The sequence below is a fragment of the Mauremys reevesii genome, unplaced genomic scaffold (assembly GCF_016161935.1).
Source record: "Mauremys reevesii isolate NIE-2019 unplaced genomic scaffold, ASM1616193v1 Contig43, whole genome shotgun sequence".
NCBI classification, from domain to species: Eukaryota; Metazoa; Chordata; order Testudines; family Geoemydidae; genus Mauremys; species Mauremys reevesii.
The window spans coordinates 395,347-414,408 of NW_024100855.1; the positions used below are offsets into that span (position 1 = coordinate 395,347).

The 19,062-nt window shown below is 51.6% G+C and overlaps 1 protein-coding gene across 1 annotated transcript; it reads right to left on the reverse strand.

Annotated features, from left to right (window-relative positions):
* Window positions 1-9,997: 9,997 nt before the first annotated feature.
* Window positions 9,998-14,969, reverse strand: LOC120394227 (early activation antigen CD69-like). Its single transcript, XM_039518454.1, is given in 5 exon segments — window positions 9,998-10,145; window positions 11,558-11,661; window positions 12,034-12,203; window positions 13,688-13,804; window positions 14,783-14,969. Coding segments are annotated over 5 exon segments (687 nt in total). The 3' UTR covers window positions 9,998-10,036.
* Between the last annotated feature and the right edge of the window lie 4,093 nt (window positions 14,970-19,062).

Here is a 19,062-nt window from a genome sequence, read left to right on the forward strand (position 1 = left end):
TGTTTCCATTTTCAGCAACCAAACTCCTTTTTTCTTTTTTTTTTTAAAGTTATAAAGCAACTGAAAAATTTCAACCAATCTGGTGAAAATTCTCAATAACACCAAAACTTTTGGCCAAAAATTTCATCTGGGTGTACCAGCCAATCCTCACAGGGGTGTTTATGAGTATAAATAGATTCATGATCGTGAGGTGCTCAGATACTATGGTGATGAGGCCATATAATGAAACTGGGGACATCTTTGTTAATGTGGATCAGGAGGGATTCATTTATTAACAAGCTGCTCTGGGATCTGCATAAACAACAGAGGCTCTACTCCAGGAAATGAACTCACAGAGTTCTTAGTCCTTCCATTACTAGAAATTACCAGAATGTGTTGTCACAGAAATGTGTCCTCTCCACCCAGTCGAAGGCTATCAGCCTGTTTCCCCAGGGTCCTGCCCCTTGTGCAGTCATTGACACTAGTGCAAGCCAAGTATCCAGCATTGGGATTTGGAAGCATTTTGCACTAGTGTAAATGACTTCACATGGGTGTAAATCAGGTCCCGCATACTCCTGCAGAGATAAGACTGCAGCCCGCCTGGCTCTGGCTTTCTCACCACTGAATGGGGAGCATTGTTAATTTCTGGCAACTCTTAAACAATACCCCAGATATGGGTCATTCCTGGGTAGGATGCTGATGACAATCAGTGCATTAACAGGCAGCTTTGGCATTTATTTTCCATGCATCACTACCGTGACAGCATGCCATTATTACATTGCCAGTACCTAGCTATTACATAAAGGAGTATAAACACAGATTACAATGAAATGCATTCATGGAGAAGAACAACAGGAATGATGTGAGGCTGGGAAAACCTGCCTTACAGTGACAGAGTAAATAACAGACCTGGGGGCAATTATCTGACTGTATTGTGTGTCCATGCAAACCACAGTTTTGGGTCAGCAAAAACTCTTTGTGAATTCATCTAATCATTTAGGCCAAACAATAAAATTGGGGGCTAGATTCTCCACAGGACTTAGGTGTCAGTTACTAAGTCACTAGACAAGGCGGGGGTGCCAGGGCCCCCACTTATACCCAGTAGTTGGGGCACTCACCCGGCACGTGGGAGGTGTGGGTCTATAAGTCTCTACATGAGGAGAAGGTTCTGAGAGCAGATGGTTCTTTACTCTCACAAACAAAGGCCGAATGAGATTCAGGGCTGGATGTAGCAGTGGGACAAATTCAAACAGGAAATAAGGCTCAGTGTTTTCACAGGCGGGTGATTAACCATTGGTGCAGCTTCCCCCAGGACAAGGTGGATTGTCCATCACTTGGAGTCTTTGCACCAAGGCTGGATTGGTCTTTCTAGAAAACACAGTCTGGTTCAAGCACGTCATGGGCCTGATGGCTGAATCTTTTGGTGAGATTCTTTGGTCTGTGTGATGCAGGTCAGGCTCACTCATGCCCGTCACCCCAGTCGGGGTATGGGCCGCCAACCACAGATCTCCAGAGTCCTCTATCCTGGGCCATTCGCTCTAGCTGGTTCCAGGTCTAGCCCATTTTTGCTATCAGCCTTAAGGTCGCGTCGCCAGGTGTTTCTGGGACGGCCTCTTTTCCGCTTGCCTTGGGGGTTCCACCGCAGTGACTGTCTAGTGATGTTGGTTGGCTGTTTGCGTAGTGTATGTCCTATCCAGCCCCACCTCCTCCTTTTGATTTCTTCCTCTGCTGGGAGTTGACGGGTCTTGTCCAAGAGGTGGATGTTACTGATGGTGTCTGGCCAGCGGATCTGGAGAATCCTTCTGAGGCAGCTATTAATGAAGGTCTGGATCTTCCTGATGGTTGTTTTGGTTGTCCTCCAGGTTTCAGCTCCATACAGTAGGACTGATTTCACGTTGGAGTTGAACAGTCGAATCTTTATTGCCAAAGACAGCTCTCTGGAGCTCCAGATGTTCTTGAGCTGTAAGAAGGCTGCTCTTGCCTTACCAATCCTTACTTTGATGTCTGCGTTGAACAATAATGGTCCCTTCAACCTTTAAAATCTATGAATCTATAAAATCTACGATCTTAAGAAAGTACAACCCTGTACAGTCAGTCTTCATCTTTCATATGTCTTCTTTCATATAATTAGTCAGTTTCCCAGTTTTGTGTGGGTCTTTCACACAGTGGCAGGGAAGAATCCAATTGAAACACATAGCGAATGGTTGAAAAATGACAGAAAATGAGATGTGTATTCAAAAGCAGGGGTAGGGACTGATATTGTTTTGATCTCATTTTCTTATATTGCGACACTCAGGCTGGTTGGGACCGATAACCACTTGTTGTGAGATGACTAACCGTTAACGGTGTCTTCAGATCTGCCTCAGCACTGCCAGGGAGAACTCAGACCCAGTTCAGTGCTCAACCTAGCCATGGGTGTGTGAGATAACTGGCAGCTGGAGCAGTACATCATGTGATGTATCAGAGTGAAAGGCGGCCATGGGACACCGGTGGGTCTGTCCCCCGACAGGAGTAACACCCCTGGGGATCCATTCCCCCAGGGTTTCATTGTGAGCTCAGCTTCATTTTCAAATAGGCTCACCAGGGCTCAGCCCAGCATGGGCGCTGGCAGAAGATTCATCCTTCAGCACCACAAAGGCAGCTCTGCTCTGGTCACAAGTTCACAGCAGCCTCTGCTCAGAACTGGTGCCCTCAGGAAAAGCTCAGTCCGGCCTTCACACCGTTCAGGGCTCTCCGAGCTGCAGGGCCGGCTCCAGACCCCAGCGCGCCAAGGGTGCACTTGGGGCGTCCCAGCGGGAGGCGGCATGCGGCCCCAGTGGACCTCCTGCAGGCATGCCTGCGGGAGGTCCACGAGCCGCGGACCGGCGACCGCCAAAGCGCCCGTGGCGCGCCGGGGCAAATCCTAGAGCCGCTCCTGCCAGCATCCGCGGGGAGCCCAGAGCCCTTTAAATCCCAGCCACGACCGGGAATCAGAGGGCTCTGGGCTGCTGGCAGCCAGGGGGAGCCCAGAGCCCTTTGAATCCCAGCCACGGCCGGGAGTCAGAGGGCTCTGCGCTGCCCGCAGGGGCAGGGAGCCCAGAGCCCTTTAAATCTCAGCCGCGGCCGGGAGTCATTTTCTTTTCAATAAAAGAATTCTTGGCTTTGAAAACAAACAGTCTTTATTATTGCAGAAAGTGAAAGATACCGTAGCCCAGTAAAGAAACAGGCACTGCAAATCAGCTTAGGAAAAATAGATTCCTACTAACATTGTAACCACTGCACTTCACTCCCGTGCAAGGCAGCAAACATTACTGTTGGTTTTCAGCCTCAAATTCCTCCCTCAAGGCATCCCTAATCCTTGTAGCCCTGTGCTGGGCCTCTCTAGTGGCCCTGTTCTCTCGCTGTTCAAATTCAGCCTCCAGGAGTTGAACCTCGGTGGTCCATGCCTGACTGAATGTTTCACCCTTCCCTTCACAAATATTATGGAGGGTACAGCATGCGGATATAACCGCAGAGATGCTGCTTTCCCCCAAGTCTAGCTACCCATATAGAGATCTCCAGCGCCCTTTTAAATGGCCAGAAGCACACTCCACAGTCATTTGGCACCGGCTCAGCCTGTAGTTGAACCGGTCCTTGCTCCTGTCAAGCTTCCCTGTATGCGGTTTCATGAGCCAAGGCAGTAATGGGTAAGCGGGGTCTCCAAGGATCACAATGGGCATTTTGACGTCCCCTACTGTGATCTTCCAGTCTGGGAAAAAAGTCCCAGCCTGCATCTTCCTGAACAGGCCACTGTTCTGAAAGATGCGTGCATCATGCACCTTTCCAGGCCAGCCTGTGTAAATGTCAATGAAACGCCCACGGTGATCCACAAGCGCCTGGAGAACCATGGAGAAATACCCCTTCCGATTAATGTACTCGGATGCTAGGTGGGTTGGTGCCAGAATAGGAATATGCGTCCCATCTGTCGCCCCTCCACAGTTAGGGAAACCCATTTGTGCAAAGCCATCCACAATGTCCTGCATGTTCCCCAGAGTCACGGTTCTTCTTAGCAGGATGCGATTAATGGCCCTGCAAACTTGCATCAGCACGATTCCAACGGTCGACTTTCCCACTCCAAACTGGTTCCCGATCGACTGGTAGCTGTCTGGAGTTGCCAGCTTCCAGACTGCAATAGCCACCCGCTTCTCCACCGTCAGGGCAGCTCTCAATCTCGTGTCCTTGCACCGCAGGATGGGGGCAAGCTCCTCACACAGTCCCATGAAAGTGGCTTTCCTCATCTGAAAGTTCTGCAGCCACTGCTCGTCATCCCAGACTTGCATGACAATGTGATCCCACCACTCAGTGCTTGTTTCCGGAGCCCCAAAGCGGCGTTCCACAGTGCTCCTCACTGTCACTTTGGAGCTGAAGGAATAGCTCAACTGCCAAACGTGATGTGCTGGCGAGACTCAGCAGCATATTCCTCAGCAGCTCGGGCTCCATTTCCCACAGAAATCGCGCTGCACAGAAACTGTTGGGAGAGTCACAATGGCGCAAAACGTGGATGGAAAAACAGTGATTGCTGGGACGTGAAGCGATGCATCACGGGGCATTGGGACAGGAAGCGGAATGACCCGCACCCGTCTGTCCCCTTCCCACAACCCACAGCACCAAACTGGGACGAGGTGCTCTGTGGGATAGCTGCCCATAATGCACCACTCCCAACACCACTGCAAATGCTGCAAATGTGGCCACACTCCAGCGCTTTCCCTACACAGCTGTATGAAGACAGCTGTAACTCCCAGCACTGCACAGCTGCAAGTGTAGCCAAGCCCTTACAGTGCTTTTAGCTTTTTTGTCCACCAGTGCCCCGCACTGTCTGGCTCTGGCTTCCCACCTAGGACCTGGTGCTGTGCCTGAAGGGCTGGGGGAGAGGAGGAGGTGGAGGGGTGGAGCAGACCCCAGGGCTTCCCCACTCTGGGTAAGGCACTTCTATTTGGGGGGGTTACACCCTTGTGCCCCCTCAACTCTGTCCATGGGCTCAAGGTTTCTCCCTGCATCGGGGTTCAGGTGTGTGTGTGTGTGTGTGTGAGAAAGGGCCTGTGGACCCCTAGGGATCTGTGGACCCCTGGTTGAGAACATCTGGGCTAGAGTTTATTTCACTGCCCGTCTCCTAAACCCAACTCCCATAGAAAAGCACCTGGAGGCCCAGAATTCAGTCACCGATACTTGCTGAAAATCCTCACCCAGGGTTGACCTCCCCACAATCAAGCCCAAAAAGAACAAAAGGAATAAACTTCATTTTTTACATTGCAATTTTATCACATTTCTTGTACCAAGAACAATTCCAACAGGTCAGTCTCTACAGAAACACAGTTATAAACGCAATAGTTCCCAAAAGCTTAGCTTGAGTTCCCCTCAGTCTCAGTTGCAGTCTTTGATCAGCAAGCTCTATGCAATCTGCTGAGCCAAAAGCGTTGCAGGCAGGGCTGCCCCAGGGTGGGGGGAGAACAAGTGGGGCAATTTGCCCCGGGCCCCACAGGGGCCACCACGAGAATATAGTATTCTATAGTATTGCAACTTTTTTTTTTATGGAAGGGGCCCCCAAAATTGCTTTGCCCCAGGCCCCCTGAATCCTCTGGGCGGCCCTGGTTGCAGGAGGGGAGAAGTTATTGTAACTTGCATGCAGGATAGTCCAGCTGCAATCTGTGCAGTCTTCCTCCTCCTCCTGCTGAGGTGGCTCAGGCAATCAGCTAATAACCAACCACTCAATTCAAGTATATAGAAAAAAAATATTATAAAATACTTCAAAGTTAGGGAAACTGGCCTGCTTTTTCCCCAACCACAGGAGCAGGGATTCTTTTGCAAAGCAGCTTCCCTGAAAACTTGCCCTTAATGGACCCTGAGGCTACAAGGAACCTACTGAGCCTGTGCAGATTTGCCACACCTAAATCCAGAGACTTCTGAATGTGTAATGCTAACTGTGTGTTTAAACGTCACGTGGTATAGTTCGCCTAGGGAATTCCCAATCATACTCGTTGAGTTGTTTGGTGCTTTCATCACTGCACTTCCCATTAACTTTGACCCATTTGTAGCGTCACCGGCTCTTCACTAGAAGCCAGTCATAGTGTCTTGGCAAAAGCTTGGCACCCATAACTGATCGGATTAAAGCTCTGAATACCATCGGCAGTGCTTCCTATTTGCCACCCCATTAGTCCCAGCAAGACTTTTAAACAGATTAATTCTCCCTGTGTGTTAATCTTTACCATAGTCTCCATGTTACTAAAGTAATTTAGCATCAAATATTACCCCTAGGAATTTGAACTTTTTTCACTACATCTATTTCTTCTCCAAACAGATACAGTTTACATTCCTTTGTAAAGTTCTTTTTAACAGATCCTTTGATTGTAGCACTAGAAAATAACAACCTCCATGCCTTGTCCCAGCGAGAGGTCTCTCATAGCACTGTGTGGATTCTCTTTTCTGCCACCTCAGTAAACCTGCTCCTAACCCCACAGAGCACAATCAGCTGTGAATAATGTGACACCTTCTCTGGAACCTACTCATTTGGAGAGATCATTTATCATGATATTAAATGAGGTTGGGCTGACAACACTTCCCTCTGGCATACCATTTTTAATACTATATATGTGTGACATAGCTTTCCCTACCCTGGTATGCATGGTCCTTTATCTAATTATCTAATCCACCCAGGCATTCTTCCCTTTATTCTTAGTGTACTTATTCAGAACTATATGCCTTCCCTCCATTGCATGTCACACACTTTTTCAATGTCTGGACAAACAGCTTTGTGCCTCATACGTTTTTGTATTTCAGTTTCTAATGTAACAATGTGATCAATGCTGCATTTCGTTTCCTAAAGCCATTCTGCACCTGATCTGTAATGCCATTGTTTTCCAATCAATGTCATTCACCATTCTCTCCATAATTTTACCCACACAGGATGTCAGAGCATTTGGTCTATAGGCATCCACAGTTTTGGCTAGTTTGCCTCATTTTCGTACTGGAATTATTACTGCATGTTTCCACCCTACCAGTTTCACTCCTTTTTCCCTATATAATTCCAAGAGAATCCTCAACCTGCTTTCAGAGTGATACTTAAACATTATTACATATATTATGGGGGGGATGTATTCTTATTGATATCAACAGTTTTCTCAGGTTCCCACATACAAAAACAGGATCATATGGAGTTGGTATAAACCATGAAACTAGTAGTTCAGGACTCTATTCAAGTAACTGTCTTTTAATGTGGTTGGAAACTGCACTTTGATTTTCATCATTGCTCATGCTTTGGAAAGTTTCTGATAACAAGAAATCAGAAGTCTCATTACAGCTTCTAACTACGGTGTCAGTCCAATGAGACCTGGAATGTGACTGTTCTTACTTTAAGGTGCCAGAGGCCTCCTCGTTGTTCTTACTCTGAATCACATTCATTCTTCCAGTTTGTATATTGCTGACAGCTTGGTACCTTTATTTATCTGCCAACTTCCTCCAAGCTTTTCTTTGATTAAAAAAAAATTCTTCATGCTACGGCTGTATCTTTTATACTGCATTAGATCTTCACTATTCAGGGTATTTTGTGCTTTTTTAAATAGGCTCTATTTATTTCTCACATTTTTTGTTCCACCAGGGCAGCCAGGTTTTTAAGTTATCCGTGTTAGCTGGATCCAAGTTAGCAGGGATATATCTAAGCACGTTACAATTACACCTCTACTTGAAGTGTAGATGTACCACTAGGTACTTGAGCCAGTGTGTCTGTCTGCCTGGGCGGGAAGCACTCTTCCAGCTGCAGTGTAGTCATACCTTTAGTTAATGGCCCTGCATGTTTCTTATCTGGCCTACTGTCCATTTTCCTGGATCTGTTTCCTGAGTTAATCCTAGGTATACACACACTTAACATCTTTACAATACCCGGACAACCATACAGAGCATATAGCACACAGGGTCTGAACAAAAAAGTCAGGCCCATTTACAAAGCAGACGCTTGCTTACAAATTCACTGTCTGGTACATGGACTTGGCAAAAACATGTCTGGCACTGCACGGGCACAGGAATGGGGTACACACCACCATGTTGTGTGATGGACACTTGACAAAATTGCCAGACTTAGTGAGGGACATTTTGGGGGGGGGAGATTACGTCATTCAGTCATTCAACCCATAAAATAGCATACATAACTTTCCACACTGAAAAAAACACTGTCACATATCTAGCTAATAACACCAACAATAATAACAATAAAAATAACCATACATTCAATTAATAATTAATGAAAAGTGCGTGTGGGTCTGGTGTATTATCCCATCTGGTGGCACCGAGACCACTTACAAAGAGAACAACAAGTCTGCTCTACAGCCTTAGCAAACAGTCAGTTGGCTTTTCGTTCATGTGGTAGAGGCTCTTGCACTAAGCTTCAGAAGTCCCAGGTTCAATCCTGGCTGCTGATGACCAGGGTCTGTCAGTGTCACATATACTGTATATGAGATTATTACATGAGAAATGAAAATGAGCTTGCTTTGGGATTTTACAAGGCACTCATATCATTTAAACACATTTGGTACCCTGAGTAACGATAACACTTCTTGCAAATCACATAAATAGGGAATTCACGGTCCCATTCATGTCAGGGGGGTACCTTGTTTGCATCAGTGTATAAAAGAGAAGTTATAGGAGGGGGGGGGTCTTTGTCTGGCCAAGGGGAAAGTGGAAAGTCCCGGGCCCACCTGTAGTAGTGTTCTTTTAGTGTCTACGGGGTGCTGGCACCATGCTTTGTGGGCAATAAACCTGGCACAGAGCCTTTGCCACCGAGTCGAGTCTGTGGCCTTTCTGGGCAGTTCGAGCGAGGCTTGCTGGGCCGGCAGAGACACTGGCTGCACAGAGCTAATCCCCAGGACGGCCAGGAAGAGGCGCCATCCAGCGGTGAATCCAGCACCTGTCACAGACCCAAAGAGGGAACATTGAGCGGAATAGCTTATCTACTATTTGTCTACTAATTAGGCCTACTTTTTAGCACACCAAGGCTTACTGATTTCCAAACCCACATTTTCTTGTCAACCGGGCATGATCTTAACAGACCTCGAGTTCTATCAGTAGGTCTTTTTGTTTAGACTAAAACTTTTTGTCTGCCTTTCATACCTCTTGCCATCAACATTTGTCCTTGCAGGGTATTGTGACATCTTGTGAACTGTCACATACATTTTACAACTGAGCTCACAAGCAGGGGAAATTCATCAGCCCAGTTATCACAACAAGGCTCCCAAACACACAGGGGAAGTTTTCACACACCCCAAAACTCCTGGGTCTCAAGCGGGGACCAGCTACCTCCTCCACCCTTTTGTCTGCTAGGCAGCTAGCAACCAGGATCTCCCTAAAAGTGTGGGGGGGCCACCAGTGCCCGAACCGTGGCCCCGCCTGCGCCCCCCCCCACACCACCCCTTTCCCCGAGGCCTCACCCGTGGCTCGCTCCTCTCTGCCCCCTTCCCATTACCTCTCACCCTTATGGCTGGTAAAAAGCAATAGGGTCATGGCCCCCTGGCCTCCCCTGTTCCAGCGACCCGGTGGCAACCCCTCATCCCTTGAGGAGCCAGCCGGGAAGCTGTATGTTGGCGTATCCCCCATAGAAGTGGTGTAGGCAGCTGCCCCTTGATCAGTTTGGCTGGTCAGGACCGGCTCAGCCTTCCTCACAGCTGGTCTTAACCAAGCCGTAGTTCCTGGGCTCTGGTTACCCAGGGTCAGTTAGGGAAAGGGGTTCAGGCCCCGCCCCACTTTGGCAAACCTTACCCAGGTATGTGACCCCACCCCATGCTGTGTGACTAGGGAAACCATCACTCTCCCCAGAGCTGGGTTCCTTTCTCTGCCCTCCCCGCACCTGTGGGCCCAGGGTGTTGCTGCAGGGTTCCCCCTGGTAAAGTGGGGGCTGGGCAACTGCTTCCTTTCCCAGCCTATGGCTGCATGGTCCCCCGGGAACTACATCTTCCCAAAGGCCCAGTAAAAAGCAGTGACAGGGCTGCACTTGCCTTTAAATGATGGGCAGGGGCAGGGACAGGCCATATGACATTAGCTTTGAACTGCCTTCTACCTATTCCACTGGTTTGCGGCAGATCCAGGGCAACTGTCTGGAGCAGCTTGAACTGGCAATCTCATAGCTGTTCATATAAACACAATCTCCACTGCCTTCTATGCGAAACCTGCAACAGAAACAAACAAATTCAAGAGACTCAGAATGGTTCGAATCATTCAGTCCAAAGAGACCACATGCAGAATACAGCCCCCATTCAGCAAAGCAAATCGCGCCCATGTCCCCATTCACTTTGGTGGGTCTGCAACTGAAAGCAATTTGTTCAGACTCTTTGGTGAACAGGTGTGACTGTATTCCTGTACAGGGAGGGTGGTCCAGTAGTTTAAAGCCCTAGCACTGGACTTGGGAGATCTGCGTTCCAGTCCCATCTCAGCTCCAGACCTTCTGGGTGACATTGGGCCAGTCACTTAGTTGCTCTGTGTCTCAGGTTACCCCTCTGCGTAATAAAGCTGCAGGCCCTGTGGCACAAGTGCATGGAGCAGAATGCCAAGGGATGGGGGTTTGCAGCAACCTTGGTTACTGTGTAGGCCATTTGCTTATTTTGTACCAGCTGGTGCTTTTACAGGGTACACGGATGTCAAGGCTGAATCCCCACTCTGTCACAGTGCAGAAGTGAGGACCCGCAAGGATTTTAAAAATGAATACTTGCCACTCCAGGCTTGTATTAAACTCCCAGGGTTACAGCTTCTCTCTGACTTTGGCTTGGTAAATGCTGCCATCACCCAAATTCAAAAAACCTCCTTTGAGCCCAGGAAGGAGCACTTGGGAATTCCTCCCTGTGGGGTACCCTCAAGCCCTTTCACCCTCCTCCGGGGAAGAGCTGAGAACAAAAACAAAGGACATTAGCTGTGGCTACCAGCTAATCAAACATGCACAAACCTCTTAGGGCACCAAAAATCCAATCCTGTTCTTAAAAAGGGTAAATTTTATTAAAAACAAAAAGGGAAACATACATCTGGATCTTAGGCTTTTTCCTAGATCTTAAAAAAAACAATTACAAGAATTAAACACCCAAACTAGTTTTCTTGGGGGTTCAGCTGAAAGGTTACAAGCAAACAAAAGCATTAGGGGGTTAGCACAGAGGAGAGCCACAAGCCAAAATAAAGAAAATAAACCTGATCGCATCTAGCTAAACATTCTGATCTACTTAAACATTTGGAGTTCAGATAAGTAGTTCTAGGTATGATCTGATGATTTATGATCATACCTGGCTTAAGCTCCTCATAGCCGGGCTGCTCTGTCCCTCCAGCTCAGAGAACAACAGACAAAGGGAAAGTTTCTTTCTCCATTTAAAAAAAGTTCTAGCCTCCCATTGGCTCTTTTGGTCAGGTGCCCACCTTTTTTTCCCTTTACCTGGGGAACTTTTTAACCCTTTCCAGGTAAACCGAGCAGAGAACAGCTACCAAGAGGCATTTTACAGCTAACTGGCTGGCTGTCCATCAAAGGGAGCTCCCCCACACACACTTCATTTATCACAGCAGCCCAACACTTACAGAGTGAATGAAGGGAAAAGAGACCCACCAGTTGTTGAATTCGGTGCCGTTGGACCATTTCCAGCGCTGGCCAGGGCTCTTCCGGAGGCCGATCCAGTGGTCCTCAAGTCCTTTACAGCGCTTCATGAACTCCTGTTAAATAAAGCAAATGTCCATTAAGCACCTGGATCTGAGCTCTCTGCAGTCTGTGCTGGATTCTCTGAGCTGCCACACAGGACACTGGGTGAACTGTCCAGGGTGGCAATTCTCCACCCACAGCTCTGATCTAGGGGCCCCCACCCCTCAATCCTCTGAGCCAATCCGCTTCCCTGCTCTGCGATCAGCAGCAGGTTGGACTAGGAATAACCCCAGCACGGCACACAGCCTCTTCTGGGGTAACTGTGAATAGCCCATTCAACTCCTGTAGTGACAAGATCTCGTCACCCCCATGGAGCTGTGACCAATTTAGACCAGTTGGGGGTCTGGCCCTGTGGGGTTTATAAAGCTTCTGTGTTTCTCTCTCACCATTTCCTGATCACTGTCAATCACTGCCAGGGAGGCACCGAGGGCAGAGCAGTTGTTCTGGCTGTAGGTTCAGTTCCTTTCAGCCTGTGAGAAATAGTAACACTTCTCCAGGTATCCGACCCAGCCGTCTGGGCAGGCGGCTCCAGCTGGACACGGCTCAGGTTTCCTTGCTAGAGATGAGAAAATAGCAGAGTAAGAGATTTACCCTTCACCCTCTGTAGCCAAGGGAACAAGTTCTCCAATGACACCACAACAGATACCCGCCTCCCCATGCACGCGCACACACACACACACGCACACACTCTACGCTGTGGAAGCCTGGGCTTGTGCCTGGAAAGGTTCCTTTTTTTCCCAATCGACAGAGGCCAACAGCCAGCTAGCAGCTTCCTTTGCTGTGACTGCAGTTTTGTTCAGTGCAGGCACAAACCCTGCCAGTGCCTGATTAAACCCATCCCTCAGGCACTTAGGCTGCTGAATAGCAGGGCTGCATCTTCAGGGACAAAGGAAAAAAGTGACAGGTGCAATTCAAGGTGGTCCCCAGACTGCACGCTCCAAAATCCACCCCCCTGAGTGATGTAAGTACCGAACCTCCCATGCTCTACAGAGCTATGTTGGTGGGAGAGCTCCTGCTCTCGGGGACGTGGATTAACTATGCTGATGGGGGAGTCCCATCAGCTTAGAGCCTCTTCATTAAAGTGCTACAGAGGTGCAGTTGTGCCGATGCAGTGTTTTAAGTTCAGACCTGCTCTAAGGCTTACCAGAAATGCAGCTGGAAACCCTGAGCTCCTTATGCCACCTGACTAAGCAGCAGTGGAAAAGGGGTCTGCTCATATCACAGCCTCTCTGATGCACCTCTGCCCCCTCCCCTACTTCCAATTTTGCATGCACTGAGAATTGCATTTTTATCTTGGTTCATGGAGCTCTGGCAATGGGATCTGGCTGTGCAATGAATAGACTGGGATGATTCCAGGTTCAAATGTTCATGCAGCACCTCAAGTTGTTCGGGCTGCTGCACCCTCCCTCTTCCCCATCCAGGATGTTTCCTCCTGCCTGCCAAACTCCATATATGGCTAAATTCATCCTTGCCCTGCCCTTCATGCAGTCATTGGCACCAGTAAAAAGTAGGGGGCATATGCAACTGTTCTGATACCACAGGGTTTTACACTCACTTTGCACTGGTCTAAGTGACTCTGGATTGCATCACCCAGTGACATTCTCACCCACACCCCCTGCACCTCCACACTCAAATATTGTAGATGCATGTTTCTGGCCAGCACAGCGCTCTAGCACACTGGCTGTGCAATGCAGGGGAGCTAATGTTGCTGGAGGAGAAAACTTGTGAAGCTGAAAGGCTGCTGGGATCAGGGAGCTGACAACCAGCCAGGCGCAGGTACGACTCCCTCCCGCTGGAGGCAGGGCGGTAACATGGTGACTCACAGACCTGGGTAACCAGGTGTGTTTGGGTGACATGGCAGAATGAGCCAACAGCCAGTGGGAGCTGGACACTGGGGGTGGGGGAGACCCCACAGAAATGCCACGGGCTCAGCAGAGTCTGATGTGACTGTTGAAGCAGGGGTGGGCTGTGGGGGGATGTGACATTTCCAGCACTGAGTGTAAGGTGCAGAGACGGGGTCAGTGCGGGCTCCACACTCACCTGACATGGAGATGAGGATGATGATGAAGATGAGGATGATGATGATCAGTACGAGATTGAGACACACACTCGGAACTGCCCAGCGACGTGCCCATGGTTTGAACCCAGACAGCAAACCTGTAATAGAAACAGCCATTAATGCTCACGCTGCTGCTATAGTGGGGAGGGTCAGCAGCTTTTTTTTTTTAAAAAGGAAGAGTTTCAAACTATCTATCCCCATACACCCCATCTATCTATCTACCTACTGTCACAAGATGTCCTGATTTTATAGGCACAGTCCGGATATTCAGGGCTTTGTCTTTTATTGGTGCCTATTACCCCCCCCCCACACACACACCACCCCAATTTTCACACACTGTCAGCTCACCTTAACACACACACACACACACACACACACACACACACACACACACACACACACACAGTGAAGTGAAAAAATTCATTCCAAATGTGGGGGAAAAGTCATTTCAACTTTTTTGAGGGGAAAAAAAAGCAAAAAGAACACCCCCCAAAAGCCCAGAAATATGTGGGTTTCAGTTTGAGGTTCTCAGAGACTTTCCCTGCCCCTTCAAAATGTTTTCCACTGAAAGTGCCTTTTAAAAAGGAAGAGAAGGGAGGAGAGGGGGACCCCAAAACCTTAAGTCAAAAACTGAATTTGTCTCCTATTTTCAAACGCAAAAGAATTCCCTGCAAACAAACTTCCCCATTAAAACAGAGATTTTAATTGTTTGCTCTGAATTTTTTCTATCAGGAAAAAAAAATCCCATTTCTAAAATTTTTTGACCGAAAAACAAAAAAAATGTTCAGTGAAAAAAAATGGTCTAGTTAAAAAGAAAGGCATTTTCCACCCATACCCACCCCTGCAAAAAAATTGATGGAAAATGTTTGAACAGGCTACCTAGCACTGAAGAAAGAATTAGACTGAACATTTGGATCAACAACAGACCTCTACTGCCTGAGCTAACAGTGCTAAATTGAAGGCCGTACATCAACGTCTTTTACATGAACCAACCACCAGAGGGAGATAAAGGCCCTCACTTAATACAAGTTCCTTGGAAAGGGGAACCTAAGAAGATCCCAAAAAGGCAGCTGTACCAGCAGGGTCAACTTTGCTGCTCTCTCCATCCTTTGGAGAGATGGTCACGGGAGTGTCCCCATTTTGTTGCACTTGGGTTTCCTGGGAACCCAGGAGTGGATCTGGCGCTCTCCTCTCAGCAGGATACGACCCGTTCTCCATCTTTTCCATCTCCAAAAGCTGTGACATGCAGACCTGAGTCTCCATCTGGATAAACTAACACACCCACAGTGGGTCGGGCAGCGCTGGCAGAGCCCTTCTTAATCACAGTTTTGAAACAGCTCACTGGATTACACCGCAAGCGTGGTTTGCCGACAGGATGCGATTGGAGAAAACCCTTCCCAATACAATCGGATTGTGACTTTTGCCCAGACGTGGAATCTGAGTGGGTTTTGTTTTTTAAATGCTTCATTCAATCCTTGATGTGGCTTTTATCTGCAGCAGGTGCTGACCAAATCAGTTCCAGTTTCTTGAGACATCCTTGCTTTCTGCCCTCTCTCTGAAGTCCATGGTTGGTCTGTGTTCAAGGATTTACCTGGGGAGAGAGTTTTCAGGGTTACTCTGGCTGGTTTCTGTTTATGTTGTTCTATCTGCCAATCCAGAGCCCTGCACAGCAGGGTCATTCGCAGTGGGTAGGGATGTGACTACCTTGGTTTTTCTATAGCAACTTTAATCGGAAGGATCCCAAAGTGCTTGACAAGCTCCAATACACAAATGCACGTGCTGGAGTGGAGTTACTTCTCTGTAGAGAGAATGGGTCAGCTCCCCAGCGGCTGCAAAGTAGCCATAGCTCCACTGAAGTTATGTTACACAGCTGAATTGACAGGAATGATCACTTCCCCCGTATACAAACAGTTGGCAAGAAGTAGGCATGTTTTAATTTGAGAGCCTGGAATTTCTCATTGAATGGGTCCTTCCTGCTTTCTGCCTTGAGGAACACCCTGTGATCCGAAGTGAGCGCCCCATCGCCAAGAAACAGGACACCCCCGTACTGGACAATGATGGAATAACCAGGGGCAGCTCTAGAAATGAGGCTGCCCCAAGCAGCGCGGCGCTGCGCCGCCCTTCCCCGGTCCCGCGGCGGGTCCCCTCTTCCCGCGGCTCCGCTTGAGCTCCCGCAGGCATCCCTGCGGCAGCTCAACCGGAGCCGCGGGAAGAGGAGACCCGCCGCAGTCATGCCTGCGGCAGGTCCACCGGAGCCAAATGCCGCCCCCTGGGAAAGGGCCGCCCCACGCGCCTGCTTGGCGCGCTGGTGTCTAGAGCCGCCCCTGGGAATAACCTGCCCCGAGAGGAGGATCCTAGCTCACCCCCATTGGTTAGAAGCTGGGCTTGTACCTCACCCAGGAGGTTTCAGAGCCCTTCCCACTCCAGGTTATTGTGTAATATTGACGGTTGTAACTCTGTGGTCCCATTATCCCTATAAATGCCAAGAGCTGGTCAGGACTAAGAAAAGAAGATTGACCAAGGAGATCTTGTGGCAGCGAGTTCCACAGGCCAGCTGTGCCTTGTGGGGAAACATTTCCTTTCACCAGACTGGAATTTGATACCTTTTCAAAGCAGAGAGAAGTGGTTACAGATCCTGCCCGGGAGAGAACTCTCCTGCTAGCATAATTAAACCACCCCCACTGAGCGTGGTAGCTATGTTGGTGGGAGAGCATCTCCTGTTGACATAATCGTTGGTGTGGACAGCGCTTCTCTCTGAAACTTACGTTGGTCAGGGGGGTGTTTTTTTCACACCCCTGATTGACCGACAATGCTGACAAAAGTGCTAGCGCAGACAAAGCCTGGCAGAACGAGCCAGCATAAGCCAGCATTATCCCTAGATTAATTATTTCTGTCTGTTGTGTCACTGCAGAGCTCCTGCCCAAAACCCTCCCCAACCCCCTTCTGCCTCATTTCCCACTGCACACTTAAAGAAGCAGCCCACCTGTCCTCACAGCACTCATCTGCCCCACTGAGCACTGGACTTGGGATTCAGGCTACATGGTAGGGCTCATAGGTTATGGTGAGTATCATTTGCAAACCACTTGTCCAGACTCTACCATGCTCAGCCACCTAGGAACTGCTGGGACAGCAATTTAATGAGTAAACTCAATCCTACAACCAATGCAACTGGCAATGGCTTTCCAGTGGCTCTGTGTAGCTGCAGGGAGACAGGCAGGGGTGAGCTGCAGACGGTTCGCAACGGTTCGCGCGAACCGTTTGCTAAAATTAGACGCCGGACAGAGAACCGGATGCTAAAGTTCTCTGTCCGGCGTCTAATTTTAGCAAACGGTTCGCGCGAACCGTTGCGAATTCTGCCTCCACCTCCTGCCATGAAGCTCCTCCTTGCTTCTCCTCCCCCACGGCTTCCCGCGAATCAGCTGTTCGCGCGGGAAGCCTGGGAGGGCTGAGAAGCAGGCAGGCTTCCCCGGCCCAGGAAGACGACCCTAAGGTAGGAAACTAGGGGGGCGTGTGCCCCGGCCGGTCCCTGGCCGCGGCCCGTCCCCGCCTCCCCGGCCGCGACCCTGCCCGGCCCCGCGTCCCCGACTCCCCCCGAACCCCTCCCCGGCCGCCCGGCTCCGGCCGCACCCCCCCCCGGCCCTGCCGTGCCCCCACCTACCGTCCCCGGGTCCCCCCCCCACGTTCCCGGCCGCGACCCTGCCCGGCCCCCCCCCCCCCGGCCCCGGGTCCCCGCCCGACCCTCACCAGCCTCCCTGGCCGCGTCCCCCCCCCGCATTCCCGGCCGCGACCCTGCCCGGCCATCCGCCCCCCCGGGTCCCCGCCCGACCCTCCTGGCTGCATCCCCTCCCGTGGCCCTGCCCCCGTCCCCGGGTCCCCGCCCGACCCTCCTGGCCGCGTCCCCACCCCGCGTTCCCGGACCCGCGTTCGCGGCCCTGCCCGTCCCCGTCCCCGGGACCCCGCCCGACCCTCCCCGGCCACCCGGCTCCGGCCGCACCCCGGCCCTGCCGTGCCCCCACCTACCGTCCCAGGTCCCCCGCGTTCCCGGCCGCGACCCTGCCCGGCCCCAGCCCCCGCCCGACCCTCACCGGCCTTCCTGGCCGCGTCCCCCGCGACCCTGCCCGGCCACCCGCCCCCGGGTCCCCGCCCGACCCTCCTGGCCGCATGCCCCCGCGGCCCTGCCCGGCCCCCCGGGTCCCCGCCCGACCCTCCTGGCCGCGTCCCCGCGTTCCCGGCCCTGCCCGGCCCCCCCCGGCCCCGGGGCCCCGCCCGACCCTCACCGGCTGCGGCACGGCCCCGCGTCCCCGACCCCCCCCGAACCCCTCCCCGGCCGCCCGGCTCCGGCCGCACCCCCCCCACACACCCTGCCGTGCCCCCACCTACCGGGATGCTCGGCTCTGGACACGGCCCCCCACCTCCAGCCCGGCCTGGCCCCGTGGCTCCAGCCGCCCCTGCGGTTTTGCCAGGGGGCTGGGCCCCGGCTGCCCGGCTCCAGCTCTGGCCGCAGCCCTCCCTGGCTCCCGGGCTCCCTCCGCATCCTCCGGCTCCGGCCGCGCGACTCCTGTCCCGGCCCAGCCACGTCCAGGCAGCGCGGTACGGGGGCAGGGCGGGGGTGTTGGCGAGCGGGTTGGGGTTTTTGGGGGTGGGGGGGGGTCAGAGGGCAGGGAACAGGGGGATTGAATGGGGGCAAGGGTCCCGGGGAGCAGTCAGAAAAGAGCAGGGTTGGATGAGGTGGTGGGGGCACTCAGGGACAGAGAGAAGGGGTAGTTGTATGGGGTAGGGGTTCTGGGGGGCCATTGAGAATGAGAGGAGGGGTTGGGTGGGGCGGCAAGGGGTAGTTAGGGTACAGGGAAGGGGGGGGATGGGTCAGGGGTCTTGGAGTGTGTGTGTCAAGGAACATGAGGGGTTGGATGGGGCACGACCCCCCCCCCCCCAGGGGGGGGAAGGAGGGAACCCGTTGTTAAAATTTTGGAGGGAGGAGGGAACCCGTTGTTAAAAATTTGGCAGCTCATCACTGGAGACAGGCCCAGGGTGTTTGCAGGAGGGTCCCTATCTGCAGGGCCAGGCAGCTCTGAAACAACCGAGCAGGAGCCAGAGAGTGAATCCGGCAGCTCCGGGCACCAGGCGGCCCCAGCAAAGGTACCAAACGGAGCCGGCTCCAGGGTCTGACCCAGGGCAAACCCCGCGGGCTCTGCAGAGGGTGCAGAGATCAGACCCCACCTGGCTTTGCAGGGCGGGCACATCCCGGGCTGGGCACTGGGGCTGCCCGGGGGGGGGGTCACCGCCCCGGTCCCCCGCGCCCCCCGCCCCACAGGAGCCCCCCGCAGCCAGCCCCGCACAGACCCGCGGGCAAATGAGC